At 45.6% G+C, this 17,069-nt stretch overlaps 1 protein-coding gene across 1 annotated transcript in view; it reads left to right on the plus strand.

Moving 5' to 3' along the window:
• The first annotated feature begins 2,091 nt into the window (after window positions 1–2,091).
• The window catches only part of SLC45A2 (solute carrier family 45 member 2), a 47,758-nt gene continuing 32,780 nt past the window's right edge, over window positions 2,092–17,069 (plus strand). Inside the window, exons 1-3 of the mRNA XM_075268025.1 lie at window positions 2,092–2,568; window positions 5,310–5,492; window positions 15,691–16,010. Of these exons, the coding sequence (XP_075124126.1) occupies window positions 2,124–2,568; window positions 5,310–5,492; window positions 15,691–16,010 (948 nt within the window). The 5' untranslated portion in view covers window positions 2,092–2,123. The remainder of the gene's footprint in view (window positions 2,569–5,309; window positions 5,493–15,690; window positions 16,011–17,069) is intronic.

The following is a 17,069-nucleotide window of genomic DNA, read 5'->3' on the forward strand; positions in this document are numbered from 1 at the left end:
GCATCGCTCCGAGACATTATATACTGTAGTGTCAATTACCGGGACGGATATATATATGAGGCTCCCTGCTATACGGCCTTCATTACTTTTTAGGTTTCTAAATGAATGTTACCATGACTATAGAGGAGTTTTGAAGTTTGTGAGAAGACATCTTAAGATCCGCATTCAGGACTGTACTGTCAGGAAATCTTAGAGACAACATGAAGACTCCGCTGTCTGTGCCGGAACTTGTCATGTTTTATCTTTTATATATAGATATCATCTACGCTATATGACAGTAGTATAACTATATGGAGGAGGAAAAGCTCCTATACAAGTGAATGGGGGACAGTTCTTGGTGGTAAAATTAGGGGCCTCGGCTTATATTCGGGTCGGCTTATACTCGAGTATATACGGTAGTTTATTGCCCACTGACTATAATGCAGGGCTCTGTGTAAAACCACTATCACTATTACCATGTCCGTTGTTCTTGTCCTCCACAATGAATAGGCCATAGCTAGTGTGAATGAAGCGTGACATGCACATAAACACATTACCCATGTATTTTAACACATTACATGCATATATACCTACATATTGCACAAATGTTAGTACATGCATACAGTATATACTTACCTATTACACGCATATATGAATACGTATTACACACATATTTATGTATACGTGCTTTATATGCATATTACATGCACATGAACACATCACAGACATATATTACATACATTACACATACAGTATGTGCTGGACATACATATTACACCAATAGTAATGCACACATTTAGGGTTACACTCACTTATGTGCATATTAGATGCAAAAACACATTATACATGTTTTAAAACATATATAAAAATACCCCTATACACAAATAGTATCACATAATATATCCTTCCTACTAATATTATAAAATGTGAAAGTTTGGATGTTTGTTACTCAATGATTTGGATGAAATTTGGCACATAGGATAGTTTGTAACCTCGATTAAAACACAACTTTTTATCCCAATAAATGACACGGCTTCACAACTGTTATGAATTTATGTTCACATACTATATTACACTGCTCTTGGCAGCAGCCTGATAAAGCCAGGTCTGTTACCTCTCTATGTAAACGCACAGATAACTGAGTCCATTGTGTACATGCATTTGCATATTATATGATCTGACACACTGGATGGGAAAACACTTTTAATCCAAATTGGCAGTTTGCCAATTTTAAACATGTCGGGAAAAAGAAAACTAATTTCTCGCAAACAACGAGAGCTATGAAGGAAGCCAGAAGTCAGAGAGTTCTCCTCAAGCGGAGCTGAGGGCGATTGAGCAAGCTAGGCATCAAGCAGATCTTAGAGCAGCCAAAACGCCAGAGCAGTTGGATCATCAACGCCAACAACACGCTCATTATATGGCGTCCCTGCGAGCTGCTGAGATCCTGGAACAATCATAGGCATGGCTCAAGGAACAAGTTGAGCGGTAGGCCAGCTTGAGAGCTGCCAAAACACTGGAGTAGTGGGGGGATCATCGACGCCAACAATACGCTCATTATATGGCATCCCAGTGAGCTACTCAGATGCCAGAACAATCACAGGCACAACGCAAGGAACAAGTTCAGCAGCAGGACAGCTTGTCAGAGCAGGCGGATCATCAACGCCAACAACACACAGACAAAGTTGCGGGCAGAGGCTAGCGTATACATACATTATAACATACACATAGTGACCAGCCAAATACGTAAACCCTGCCCTATGGAGTTGTAGGAGGGGTGTTGCTGTATTAGGAATACGGCTATATTACAGTTGTGTGAATGGGCCCCTATTGGAATATGACTTTGTTATTATGTGTGGTTGTTATAAAATGATCCGCACGTTATATAAGAAGGTTCCAGCGTTGCGATGAGGCACGTTACACATGATACCTCACCTGACCTGTAAAGACCTCCATCTGAACAGGAAGCAAGTGAACATTGTGCAGCTAAGACGTCTTACTATGGCATTCACATGACTTTTTTTTTCCCCCCCTTTCTCCCAAACTTGTGATCTCGCAGCTATGTAAGGAGTCACGCCTTCCTTAAGACTGCAGCTGAGAGCTGCTCTACTACAAAGAAGAAACCGTCCGACCCTCACTAACTTACAATGACTCTCTCCAAGGATGTTGAGTATCATGCCGCCACTACTACCCCCATCGCCAGCACCAGTACGCAGCCCTCCCCGCACGGCATGGACTACAGCAGCAGCCTGGAGCAGATGGAGGGGGTCTTCGACTTGGTGGAGCCCCCCAGAAGGTCCACGGGCAGGCTCCTTATGCACGGCATGGCCATGTTTGGCAGGGAGTTTTGTTACGCGGTGGAGGCTGCGTACGTCACCCCCGTTTTGCTGAGCGTTGGACTCCCCAAGAGCCTGTACAGCCTGGTCTGGCTCATCAGCCCCATCTTGGGTTTCATTCTACAGCCAGTGGTGGGATCTGCCAGTGATCACTGTCGCTCTCGCTGGGGAAGACGGAGACCTTATATTCTTGTGTTGGGGGTTTTGATGCTTTTAGGGATGACCTTGTACCTCAATGGCGACACGGTGATAACCGGTAAGTGGACGCATTTATTTACATTTATTCTAAGCCTGTTTTTGATGTTAAAACCCCCAAAATCTCGGGTTCATAACTTTTTCAACAAAATTGTCACAATTGGAATTTTCCGCCACCGTTTATCACCATCTACGTTAGAAAACGGATGCCTGACATTGACCCCCCGGTGCAGATTTCAGCTCCGGACCCCGGCCCAGCGCCTCTTCATAAATTAGACCCAAACGTCGCCACTGAAGGGGATATGACAATGTCCGTCTTCCTAAACCTTCCCCTCCTTGGTTTACTATAAGGTACAGGTGTGTATTTGTCATAACCCAGCGTGGTTTCCTATGGGCAACCACAACATGCTCTGAATTCCTCCGTTGCCTTTTTTTTGTATATAGGCCGGACCTCTAAGTGACCAGTACAATTGGGTTGCAATGGATACACCACCTGACAACTACATGGTGCTATATGAAGCTTGTGGGCCCCGATGCACAATCTGTAATGGGGGCCCCTATTGTGTTCCCTTTAGAATAGTGGTATATTTTGTAAGGCAGAAGGACCTTTGGGGTGTGTTCAGGTCCCTGGTAGCGACTTCTATCATGGCACCCCCTATAGCTAGGCCTCTGTTGTCAGGTAGCACAGCCCTAGCAATCACGGTCAGGCTTTGTACACCATATTTTAGTATTGCGGCAGAGGGTGAGGAAGAAAAAACCCCAAAAAAACCAGACGTACCTGTTCCCAATCCTCTGCTGTCAGGTCCCCACAGCATATTACTGGAAATATACTACCGCTATAAATATCCCCGAGCGAACCCCAACAAATAATGCGATTGTTATACTCTGGAGGGGTATCAGCACCGAATATAATGATCAGAGGCCCAGGGGAGGTGAGTGACCAGTGTTACTCACCTCTCCTGGGCTCCGGTGCTGATCTTTTCTGTCTTCAGGCCTCTGTAGTGAAATCAGAGACATCACGTGTGTCAGGGTCACGATGGATAAGGATGCCACTGTATCCCACGTCTGTGACATCATTGAAGAAAGCAGAATGGACATATGCAGGAGCGCAGGAGAGGTGAGTACCACTGGTTTTTATGTTTGTCAACTGCCCTGGGCCTCTGCTCATTATACTTTGGTGCCTGAAAGGACCCCAGAGTATAATAATAGTACATGGGTGGTGTACCCCCAGCTTCTGCTGAAACTGAAATGTTTGCAATATTTCATAGGACAATGATCTGGTATCAAAAGGGGTGTAATTGTTGCATCTTCATGTATAGGCTATGGCTATTTGGCCATGGTCCTTTCAAGGTGGCTCTGGGAAAGTATGGCCAAGTGGCTAATGTTTATAAGGGGCTGCCCTTCCTGCCAATGGGGGAGGGGGCCATATACGGTAATGATGACCATGCCCCTAGATGTATAGTGAGCTGGTTCATGGGGAAAGGCTGCAGCAAAAATGTTGCAAGCAGTTTAAAATGGTCTACCAGTGGGTAATGATTGGAGTGTAGACTGGCTACAAGACTGGTATTGGATGGAGAGTAGACTGCCTACAAGAGTGCTGGGAGCGCATAGGGAGTAGACTGCCTACAAGAGTGTTGGGATTGCAAGGAGAGTCGACTGCCTACAAGAGTGTTGGGAGCACATAGGGAGTTGACTGCCTGCAAGAGTGTTGGGACTACATGGAGAGTAGACTGCCTACAAGAGTATTGGGACCGAATGGAGAGTAGACTGCCTACAAGAGTGCTGGGAGCTCATGGACAGTAGACTGGATACAAGAGGGTTGGGACTGCATGGAGAGTAGACCGCCTACAAGAGTGTTGGGACTGCAAGGAGAGTAGACTGCCTACAAGAGTGTTGGGAGCTCATGGAGAGTCGACTGCCTTCAACAGTGCTGGGAGCGCATAGGGGGTAGACTGCCTACAAGAGTGTTGGGACTGCATGGAGAGTAGACTGCCTACAAGAGTGTTGGGATCACATGGGGAGTAGACTGCCTACAAGAGTGTTGGGATCACATGGGGAGTAGACTGCCTACAAGAGTGTTGGGACTGCATGGAGAGTACACTGCCTACAAGAGTGTTGGGAACAGATGGAGAGTAGACTGCCTACAAGAGTGTTGGGATCACATGGGGAGTAGACTGCCTACAAGAGTGTTGGGACTGCATGGAGAGTCGACTGCCTACAAGAGTGTTGGGAGCACAAGCTACACCCTGGGGTGAGAGGCTATATATGTATGTAAATGGATTGCTGAGGTCTTCCATTGCGGGTTGTGACGTGATTACTTTGGGTAATCTCTTAGGCCTCACGCACAAGCACCATAAAAACTAATGGACTGGTCCATTTTAGCGACTCTTTTCTATTCGTGTATGGACATTTGTCACCCATTTTTAATCGTCCTATAAAAAAAATAGGAATTTTTTTGATCCAACCCACTAATCTATTTTTTAACGCTCACTGAATGGACCCCTAAGCTTGTATTAGGTCCTATTTTTGGACATCATTCCCCATCATGTGAATACACCCATTGATTTCTATTGTCCTGAAAATGGACATGTAATCGCGTTCCTTTTCCCTGTCACGTCATACGGTATTAGGGGTCCATATGGCGCCTCTTCCCAATATGAGCAGCCCAATACTATACACAATACAATATATTGCATTGGGTCCCAGGACCATCATGTAAGTGCAGATGACAAACGCTAACCTATCACAATCAGCTCTGCTACATCTAGTCCAACCATTGTAACAATCCTTCTTCTATTGCAGCTGTATTCAGGGACGGCAGCGGCGCTGAGAAGAGGACGTGGGCGATTGTCATCACAATGCTGGGAGTTGTAGCTTTTGACTTTGCGGCAGACTTCATTGATGGACCGATCAAAGCCTATCTGTTTGATGTGTGTTCACACCAGGATAAAGAGAGAGGTCTGCACTACCACGCGCTGCTCACTGGTAAGAGCTTCCCTCTTCTCATCATATGATGGGGTCGCACATGTTCAGCTTATGATTGTATTCACACCAACGCAACCGAGACTACTCTGACCTCTGACCTGCAGGCTGCGCAACGTAGCGGCACCACTGCTGTCTGATCTTCCTGTCTGCTGCCAACTACACATGTGAATAAATCTTCTATAAGACACAACAGAGGAGATGGTCCACACTAATATTACACTCGCTCAATGGCGTAATATATAACGTATCACTGCCTAAGGCACAGCCCAATCCTGGTGGTCAGTGGGGCAGACTGTGCGCCCCAAGACTCCTATATATACTATACTGGGAAATACAGGGCACGCTATACTGTACCAGTCTGCAACCTGTATACAGAGAATAACCCTACCTGTAAGGAATAAAAGATGGAGCTAAGTAATACTGCCATATAGTATCAGCATAGAGGTACTGAATTATCACCAAATCATATCGCCATAACGTAACTGAATAATACTATACAGTGTCATCAAACTATACCACCATACAAAGACTGAGAAATACCGCTATAGAATGACTGAACAATATTACCACAAAACAATGAAATATTACCAGCATAAAGTGACTGAATAATACCGCCATACAGTGACTGAAGTATGCCACCATACCATAACTAAATAATACTGCCATACCATGACTGAGTAATACTACTATACAGTACATCACAAAACATTACCCCCATGCGATGACTGAATAATACCACAATACTATGACTGAATGATACAGCTGTACCATCAGTAAATAATACCTCTATACAGTGACTTAACTATATCCCTATACCATTACTAAATAATACCGCCATACAATGACTGAATAATAACCCCATACATTACTAAATAACACAACCATGGTACTTAGCCATTCTATAATTAAATAATACCACCAGTGTGACTGAATAATACCGCCATATAGTGACTAAATAATATCACAATAATATAGATGAATACTAATATTACTACTTAGGAGGAGATAATGGGACGAGTGAGGGCCCTGATCACAAGAGCTTACAATCTATGAGGAGATAGGAGGAGGATACAAGAGGAGTGAGGGCCCTGATCACAAGAGCTTACAATCTATGAGGAGATAGGAGGACACAAGAGGAGTGAGGGCCCTGATCACAAGAGCTTACAATCTATGAGGAGATAGGAGGACACAAGAGGAGTGAGGGGCCTGATCACAAGAGCTTACAATCTATGAGGAGATAGGAGGACACAAGAGGAGTGAGGGCCCTGATCACAAGAGCTTACAATCTATGAGGGGATAGGAGAGGATACAAGAGGAGTGAGGGCCCTGATCACAAGAGCTTACAATCTATGAGGAGATAGGAGGACACAAGAGGAGTGAGGGGCCTGATCACAAGAGCTTACAATCTATGAGGGGATAGGAGAGGATACAAGAGGAGTGAGGGCCCTGATCACAAGAGCTTACAATCTATGAGGAGAGAGGAGGACACAAGAGGAGTGAGGACCCTGATCACAAGAGCTTACAATCTATGAGGAGATAGGAGGAGGACACAAGAGGAGTGAGGACCCTGATCACAAGAGCTTACAATCTATGAGGGGATAGGAGGACACAAGAGGAGTGAGGGCCCTGATCACAAGAGCTTACAATCTATGAGGAGATAGGAGAGGGCACAAGAGGAGTGAGGGCCCTGATCACAAGAGCTTACAATCTATGAGGAGATAGGAGGACACAAGAGGAGTGAGGACCCTGATCACAAGAGCTTACAATCTATGAGGAGATAGGAGGACACAAGAGGAGTGAGGGCCCTGATCACAAGAGCTTACAATCTATGAGGAGATAGGAGAGGATACAAGAGGAGTGAGGACCCTGATCACAAGAGCTTACAATCTATGAGGGGATAGGAGGACACAAGAGGAGTGAGGGCCCTGATCACAAGAGCTTACAATCTATGAGGAGATAGGAGAGGGCACAAGAGGAGTGAGGGCCCTGATCACAAGAGCTTACAATCTATGAGGAGATAGGAGGACACAAGAGGAGTGAGGGCCCTGATCACAAGAGCTTACAATCTATGAGGAGATAGGAGGACACAAGAGGAGTGAGGGCCCTGATCACAAGAGCTTACAATCTATGAGGAGATAGGAGAGGACACAAGAGGAGTGAGGGCCCTGATCACAAGAGCTTACAATCTATGAGGAGATAGGAGAGGGCACAAGTGGAGTGAGGGCCCTGATCACAAGAGCTTACAATCTATGAGGAGATAGGAGGAGGACACAAGAGGAGTGAAGGCCATGATCACAAGAGCTTACAATCTATGAGGAGATAGGAGGACACAAGAGGAGTGAGGGCCCTGATCACAAGAGCTTACAATCTATGAGGAGATAGGAGAGGGCACAAGAGGAGTGAGGGCCCTGATCACAAGAGCTTACAATCTATGAGGAGATAGGAGGAGGACACAAGAGGAGTGAGGGCCCTGATCACAAGAGCTTACAATCTATGAGGAGATAGGAGGACACAAGAGGAGTGAGGACCCTGATCACAAGAGCTTACAATCTATGAGGAGATAGGAGGACACAAGAGGAGTGAGGGCCCTGATCACAAGAGCTTACAATCTATGAGGAGATAGGAGAGGATACAAGAGGAGTGAGGACCCTGATCACAAGAGCTTACAATCTATGAGGGGATAGGAGGACACAAGAGGAGTGAGGGCCCTGATCACAAGAGCTTACAATCTATGAGGAGATAGGAGAGGGCACAAGAGGAGTGAGGGCCCTGATCACAAGAGCTTACAATCTATGAGGAGATAGGAGGACACAAGAGGAGTGAGGGCCCTGATCACAAGAGCTTACAATCTATGAGGAGATAGGAGGACACAAGAGGAGTGAGGGCCCTGATCACAAGAGCTTACAATCTATGAGGAGATAGGAGAGGACACAAGAGGAGTGAGGGCCCTGATCACAAGAGCTTACAATCTATGAGGAGATAGGAGAGGGCACAAGTGGAGTGAGGGCCCTGATCACAAGAGCTTACAATCTATGAGGAGATAGGAGGAGGACACAAGAGGAGTGAGGGCCCTGATCACAAGAGCTTACAATCTATGAGGAGATAGGAGGACACAAGAGCAGTGAGGGCCCTGATCACAAGAGCTTACAATCTATGAGGAGATAGGAGAGGGCACAAGAGGAGTGAGGGCCCTGATCACAAGAGCTTACAATCTATGAGGAGATAGGGGGACACAAGAGGAGTGAGGGCCCTGATCACAAGAGCTTACAATCTATGAGGGGATAGGAGGACACAAGAGGAGTGAGGGCCCTGATCACAAGAGCTTACAATCTATGAGGAGATAGGAGGACACAAGAGCAGTGAGGGCCCTGATCACAAGAGCTTACAATCTATGAGGAGATAGGAGAGGGCACAAGAGGAGTGAGGGCCCTGATCACAAGAGCTTACAATCTATGAGGAGATAGGAGGACACAAGAGGAGTGAGGGCCCTGATCACAAGAGCTTACAATCTATGAGGAGATAGGAGGACACAAGAGCAGTGAGGGCCCTGATCACAAGAGCTTACAATCTATGAGGAGATAGGAGAGGGCACAAGAGGAGTGAGGGCCCTGATCACAAGAGCTTACAATCTATGAGGAGATAGGAGGACACAAGAGGAGTGAGGGCCCTGATCACAAGAGCTTACAATCTATGAGGAGATAGGAGGACACAAGAGGAGTGAGGGCCCTGATCACAAGAGCTTACAATCTATGAGGAGATAGGAGAGGACACATGAGGAGTGAGGGCCCTGATCACAAGAGCTTACAATCTATGAGGGGATAGGAGGACACAAGAGGAGTGAGGGCCCTGATCACAAGAGCTTACAGTCTATGAGGAGATAGGAGAGGACACAAGAGGAGTGAGGACCCTGATCACAAGAGCTTACAATCTATGAGGAGATAGGAGGACACAAGAGGAGTGAGGGCCCTGATCACAAGAGCTTACAATCTATGAGGAGATAGGAGGACACAAGAGGAGTGAGGGCCCTGATCACAAGAGCTTACAATCTATGAGGGGATAGGAGGACACAAGAGGAGTGAGGGCCCTGATCACAAGAGCTTACAATCTATGAGGGGATAGGAGGACACAAGAGGAGTGAGGGCCCTGATCACAAGAGCTTACAATCTATGAGGGGATAGGAGGACACAAGAGGAGTGAGGGCCCTGATCACAAGAGCTTACAATCTATGAGGGGATAGGAGGACACAAGAGGAGTGAGGGCCCTGATCACAAGAGCTTACAATCTATGAGGGGATAGGAGGACACAAGAGGAGTGAGGGCCCTGATCACAAGAGCTTACAATCTATGAGGGGATAGGAGGACACAAGAGGAGTGAGGGCCCTGATCACAAGAGCTTACAATCTATGAGGAGATAGGAGGAGGACACAAGATCAGTGAGGGCCCTGATCACAAGAGCTTACAATCTATGAGGAGATAGGAGAGGGCACAAGAGGAGTGAGGGCCCTGATCACAAGAGCTTACAATCTATGAGGGGATAGGAGGACACAAGAGGAGTGAGGGCCCTGATCACAAGAGCTTACAATCTATGAGGAGATAGGAGAGGACACAAGAGGAGTGAGGGCCCTGATCACAAGAGCTTACAATCTATGAGGAGATAGGAGGACACAAGAGGAGTGAGGGCCCTGATCACAAGAGCTTACAATCTATGAGGAGATAGGAGAGGACACAAGAGGAGTGAGGGCCCTGATCACAAGAGCTTACAATCTATGAGGGGATAGGAGAGGATACAAGAGGAGTGAGGGCCCTGATCACAAGAGCTTACAATCTATGAGGAGATAGGAGAGGACACAAGAGGAGTGAGGGCCCTGATCACAAGAGCTTACAATCTATGAGGAGATAGGAGGACACAAGAGGAGTGAGGGCCCTGATCACAAGAGCTTACAATCTATGAGGGGATAGGAGGACACAAGAGGAGTGAGGGCCCTGATCACAAGAGCTTACAATCTATGAGGAGATAGGAGGACACAAGAGGAGTGAGGACCCTGATCACAAGAGCTTACAATCTATGAGGAGATAGGAGGACACAAGAGGAGTGAGGGCCCTGATCACAAGAGCTTACAATCTATGAGGGGATAGGAGGACACAAGAGGAGTGAGGGCCCTGATCACAAGAGCTTACAGTCTATGAGGAGATAGGAGAGGATACAAGAGGAGTGAGGGCCCTGATCACAAGAGCTTACAGTCTATGAGGGGATAGGAGAGGATACAAGAGGAGTGAGGGCCCTGATCACAAGAGCTTACAATCTATGAGGAGATAGGGGGACACAAGAGGAGTGAGGGCCCTGATCACAAGAGCTTACAATCTATGAGGAGATAGGAGAGGGCACAAGAGGAGTGAGGGCCCTGATCACAAGAGCTTACAATCTATGAGGAGATAGGAGGACACAAGAGGAGTGAGGGCCCTGATCACAAGAGCTTACAATCTATGAGGAGATAGGAGGAGGACACAAGAGGAGTGAGGGCCCTGATCACAAGAGCTTACAATCTATGAGGAGATAGGAGGACACAAGAGCAGTGAGGGCCCTGATCACAAGAGCTTACAATCTATGAGGAGATAGGAGAGGGCACAAGAGGAGTGAGGGCCCTGATCACAAGAGCTTACAATCTATGAGGAGATAGGAGGACACAAGAGGAGTGAGGGCCCTGATCACAAGAGCTTACAATCTATGAGGAGATAGGAGGACACAAGAGGAGTGAGGGTCCTGATCACAAGAGCTTACAATCTATGAGGAGATAGGAGGACACAAGAGGAGTGAGGGCCCTGATCACAAGAGCTTACAATCTATGAGGAGATAGGAGGACACAAGAGGAGTGAGGGTCCTGATCACAAGAGCTTACAATCTATGAGGAGATAGGAGGAGGACACAAGAGGAGTGAGGGCCCTGATCACAAGAGCTTACAATCTATGAGGAGATGGGAGGACTCAAGAGGAGTGAGGGCCCTGATCACAAGAGCTTACAATCTATTAGGGGATAGGAGAGGACACAAGAGGAGTGAGGGCCCTGATCACAAGAGCTTACAATCTATGAGGGGATAGGAGGACACAAGAGGAGTGAGGGCCCTGATCACAAGAGCTTACAATCTATGAGGGGATAGGAGGACACAAGAGGAGTGAGGGCCCTGATCACAAGAGCTTACAATCTATGAGGAGATAGGAGAGGATACAAGAGGAGTGAGAGCCCTGATCACAAGAGTTTACAATCTATGAGGAGAGGATTGTTAGATTTTTTTTCCTTGGCAGAATAGAAAGCCTTGACAGAGATGAGAGCAGACTTGCAGGAATGTTTTCCTTATTGCAGTACTGTGGGTGACAGTGAGAAGTGTGAATGGTTTTCTATAGGAAGTGTCTGGCGCAGACAATAGTGACTGAGCAGAGATGAGCCGGGCTCCTGTATATTCCATAATGTAAGTGAAGAATACCGCCATACCATGACTGGGTAATAACACTGCAGGAGTCCCGCCATATTATATTATAGTGAGACATGGGCCGTCTGCAGCACATCACCAGTCTGAACACTGGACACTTTGACCTATATGCATCTGCTGCAAGTGTGAGCCCCAAAAAAGCAACGCAAGCCAGGACTGACCGTGTTAGAAACCCTCCTTACATAACACAGGCATTATCTCATTGATGGATCGGTCTCTCCGCCACTTGTTTTCACCTTGATTTATTTTTTCAGTGTGGCATTTGCATAATGTAGTATAACAGTAAATCGTGGCTGAACTATGATTGATGCTCCGCAGGGACCGGCTAATACAAAGAATACGCACCTGACAAATGAGGCTTATTAGGGTGATGGTCTGCAAGTAATTGTGTAATGTGTCATGGTGGCTGCCTATTGTAAGGAGGGACCGGGGAAAGGATGTGGAGCGCCATCATTGATAGAGCTGAAATACGAAAAGACGCAGAGACGTTAAAGGAAATGTCTGTATAAAATGCTTTCTTAAAGGGAAAGTGTCAACGGACAATGGCCTCATTTTTAAACAAACATTTTTTAAAGAACATTTAAGATAATTTTTTTTGTTAAAATTTCAGTTCACTATACATATAATATTTTTTTAGTACCTGAAACTTTCACTCTGGCCACAAAGCCTAATAATAGAGCTACATTTGCAGATTCTGTACAAGTTTTCTTTGCAGCAGTTACCTCATTTATCACAGACAGGATTACAATAGAAGATAACACCACTGACTCAACATTACATCCAGTACTGACAATAGACGATGTCACAGTTTATCTCACCCTCCCCCCCTCCCTGAGAAAACTCACCTATAGACCTCACCTAGTTCACTCCAAACTATACCTGCCTTTGGCCTTGACTATGCAGTAAAGCAGATCACTAAATGCTGCTAACACAGCAGAGACGTAGCTCAGGCAAGATGGCCGCCCCCATCATCGTACAGGAAATAGAACAAAAAAGTGATAGATGTTAAAAAAATAGTATGGCGGCCATAGTACAGCTGTTGGATTTCCATTTATTTATCACTTATCCCCTATCCTATGGATTAATTGCTAAACAGTGTTAATGGGACAACCCCTTTAAGTGTGAGTTTTGTGCAGAGAGCTCCCTCTAGTGGTGGCTATAGGTAGTCAGGAAGTTGTCTTTAAATCCATAGATATGTTGAGGATGTAACGTTGTGATTATATGTTCACCCTTGTATTGGCCCCTCTGTCACCTCGTAGCTTAGACATCAAAGATCAGAAACCGTAATGAAATCCAAATGGAGTCCATTATAAGTCTATGGGACATTCCACTGTAGCTTTTCTTAAATAACCACCATGATCTACTCCCCCACTATCATGCTCCTCCTTATCCTCATACTCCCCCACTATCATACTCCTCCTTATCCTCATACTCCCCCACTATCATGCTCCTCCTTATCCTCATACTCCCCCACTATCATACTCCTCCTAATCCTCATACTCCCCCACTATCATGCTCCTCCTTATCCTCATACTCCCCCACTATCATGCTCCTCCTTATCCTCATACTCCCCCACTATCATACTCCTCCTAATCCTCATACTCCCCCACTATCATGCTCCTCCTTATCCTCATACTCCCCCACTATCATACTCCTCCTAATCCTCATACTCCCCCACTATCATACTCCTCCTTATCCTACTCCATATTCCGTCTTATCTTCATACTCCTCCTTATCCTACTCCATATTCCTCCTTATCCTCACACTCCTCCTTATCCTACTCCATATTCCTCCTTATCCTCATACGCCTCCTTATCCTACTCCATATTCCTCCTTATCCTCATACTCCATACTCCTCCTTATCCTACTCCATATTCCTCCTTATCCTCATACTCCTCCCTATCCTACTCCATACTCCTCCTTATCCTCATACTCCTCCTAATCCTACTCCATACTCCTCCTTATCCTCATACTCCTCCTTATCCTACTCCATACTACTCCTTATCCTCATACTCTTCCTTATCTTACTCCATACTACTCCTTATCCTCATACTCCTCCTTATCCTACTCCGTATTCCTCCTTATCCTTATATTCCTCCTTATCCTACTCCATACTACTCCTTATTCTCATACTCCTCCTTATCTTACTCCATACTACTCCTTATCCTCATACTCCTCCTTATCCTACTCCATATCCCTCCTTATCCTCATACTCCTCCTTATCCTACTCCATACTACTCCTTATCCTCATACTCCTCCTTATCCTACTCCATATTCCTCCTTATCCTCATACTCCTCCCTATCCTACTCCATACTCCTCCTTATCCTCATACTCCTCCTTATCCTACTCCATACTCCTCCTTATCCTTATACTTCTCCTTATCTTACTCCATACTCCTCCTTATCCTCATACTCCTCCTTATCCTACTCCATACTACTCCTTATCCTCATACTCCTCCTTATCCTACTCCATATTCCTCCTTATCCTTACACTCCTCCTTATCTTACTCCATATTCCTCCTTATCCTCATACTCCTCCTTATCCTACTCCATATTCCTCCTTATCCTTATACTCCTTATCCTACTCCATACTACTCCTTATCCTCATACTCCTCCTTATCCTACTCCATATTCCTCCTTATCCTCATACTCCTCCCTATCCTACTCCATACTCCTCCTTATCCTCATACTCCTCCTTATCCTACTCCATACTCCTCCTTATCCTTATACTTCTCCTTATCTTACTCCATACTCCTCCTTATCCTCATACTCCTCCTTATCCTACTCCTTATCCTCATACTCCTCCTTATCCTACTCCATACTACTCCTTATCCTCATACTCCTCCTTATCCTACTCCATATTCCTCCTTATCCTTACACTCCTCCTTATCTTACTCCATATTCCTCCTTATCCTCATACTCCTCCTTATCCTACTCCATATTCCTCCTTATCCTCATACTCCTCCTTATCCTCATATTCCTCCTTATCCTCATACTTCTCCTTATCCTACTCCATACTCCTCCTTATCCTTATACTCCTTATCCTACTCCATATTCCTCCTTATCCTCATACTCTTCCTTATCTTACTCCATACTACTCCTTATCCTCATACTCCTCTTTATCCTACTCCGTATTCCTCCTTATCCTTATATTCCTCCTTATCCTACTCCATACTACTCCTTATCCTCATACTCCTCCTTTCATTTTCCAGTTTCCAGCTCTTCTCGGTTTTCCACCCCCGGTCTTCACAATATATAATTTCAGAATTTCAGCGACGCCGACTCACGCTGCGTCACCAGACTATAAGCTGTCTTGAAATGTAAAGATAAAAATATCATTATTCAATCCTGCACAAATTCCCTTGGAAACACTTTTGAGTTCTTTTTTTACATTTATTTATTTTTTTAACTTTCGATAATCTCACTTGCCAGAACCTTCTTATATCCACTTATAAGTAACTCGTAACGAAAATGAAAGGCTGCCCCCCCCCCTCCTTGATTCAGAATCAGTGCCCATTCTTGTCCATGGAGGGCCAATAGATTGGTTACTGGTAATACCGCAATTCACCTGTAGAGGCTGCTGCAGGAAAAGGAACGGCTAGCAGACCATAGAGCCAGATCTGCAGCGATCAGTTGATTGTGACCATCTTTCTCATGTGGACTGAAACCATCTGGTAAATGTAACCTTCACATATCTCTGCTTTTGTCCTTCAGGCCTTGGCGGGGCGTTGGGTTACCTCACTGGAGCGATAGACTGGGGGTCTACGTTCCTCGGAAGATGGATGGGTTCAGAATTTCAAGTCATGTTTTTCTTCTCGGCTTCGGTCTTCCTTCTGTTCCTTGCCGTCCACTTGTGCAGCATTCCGGAAACTCCGCTAAGAGATGAAACGTCCGATACCAAACTCCTCCTGAAACATGAAGGGATTAAGGCTTATGGATCTATAGACAACACCCAGAATAACAATGTCGAGAAGAAAGAACCCAAATTAAGATCCTTGTCCTATGTAGAAGGCGATGAAGATGATGAGACAGAGGTACGAAAGTTGCAACGTATGATGTTATGTTATCTATTGTTCCCATTTATAAGCCAAATTTTAGGATGGCTGTGATGGGATGACCAAACCCAAAGTCACCCCTCACCCTATGACCATAACATACACTAGTGCCAATCTGAAAGCTACAGACGATGTGGTCCAGTAGACCTGTGATGGAAATTTTGGGTTCTGAACCTGAATTTTTTGGAATCCTTCTTATACTCTGGGTTCACTTCAGAGTATATTAGGTGGAGGGGCTCTATCGTGGCATCCGGTGCTCTTTTGCAGGTGTCTTCTGTCTTCTTCCAGCTTCCTGGGTAATCTCAAATACCTCTGCGGTCACTTGGGGTGCACCACCTTATGACGCTTGCAAGAAAGCCTCGTGACATCTGCACGTCCCACATGGCTGCTGAGGCTTTAGCGGTCCACGAGAGACTTTGATGTCATCTCAGGAGGCCAGAAGAAGACCAAAGATGTCCGTGAGGGAGCCCAGGATCAGCGAGGGAAAGTGAGTATGACTGTGTATAGGTTGGGTAACCTTGTGTACAAATTTTGCAAGGTTTGTCCATCCCCAGTTCTTATGATTTCCATTGAGATCTGCTCTGACCCAGCAGCGGCTCCTTGATTTTCTTTGGAGTTGGTAGAAGTCTATTTTGACCCTGTCGTCATGGGATTACGACAAATCCCATAAATATTAGTATTTTACACAGGCTGCGTATGCGTGTTCTATACATGGCCATAGGCACGTCCCTCGTGTTTTAATATTTACCTTTGCATTAGGATCTATAGCAACAAGGTACGGTATGTTTAATTATTACCCAGACAGGAGTATTTGCTCATCGCTGACCCCTGATAAATCACGTAATGTAATATTGGAACGTAAACATCGGGAACTTAATGTGTTGTTGTCTGGAGGACACCTTCTGGACACCATACATAAGAAGCTTAGGTGGTAATGCTCTAGTCACACGACCAACTCGTGTCATGGCCTTGTCTTTCATGGACTCATGCCATGTGGTCTGTTACCTGTAAGTATACACTGCTTTGAGGGTACACCTG

This window comes from Leptodactylus fuscus, chromosome 1 (assembly GCF_031893055.1).
Source record: "Leptodactylus fuscus isolate aLepFus1 chromosome 1, aLepFus1.hap2, whole genome shotgun sequence".
Lineage (NCBI taxonomy): Eukaryota > Metazoa > Chordata > Amphibia > Anura > Leptodactylidae > Leptodactylus > Leptodactylus fuscus.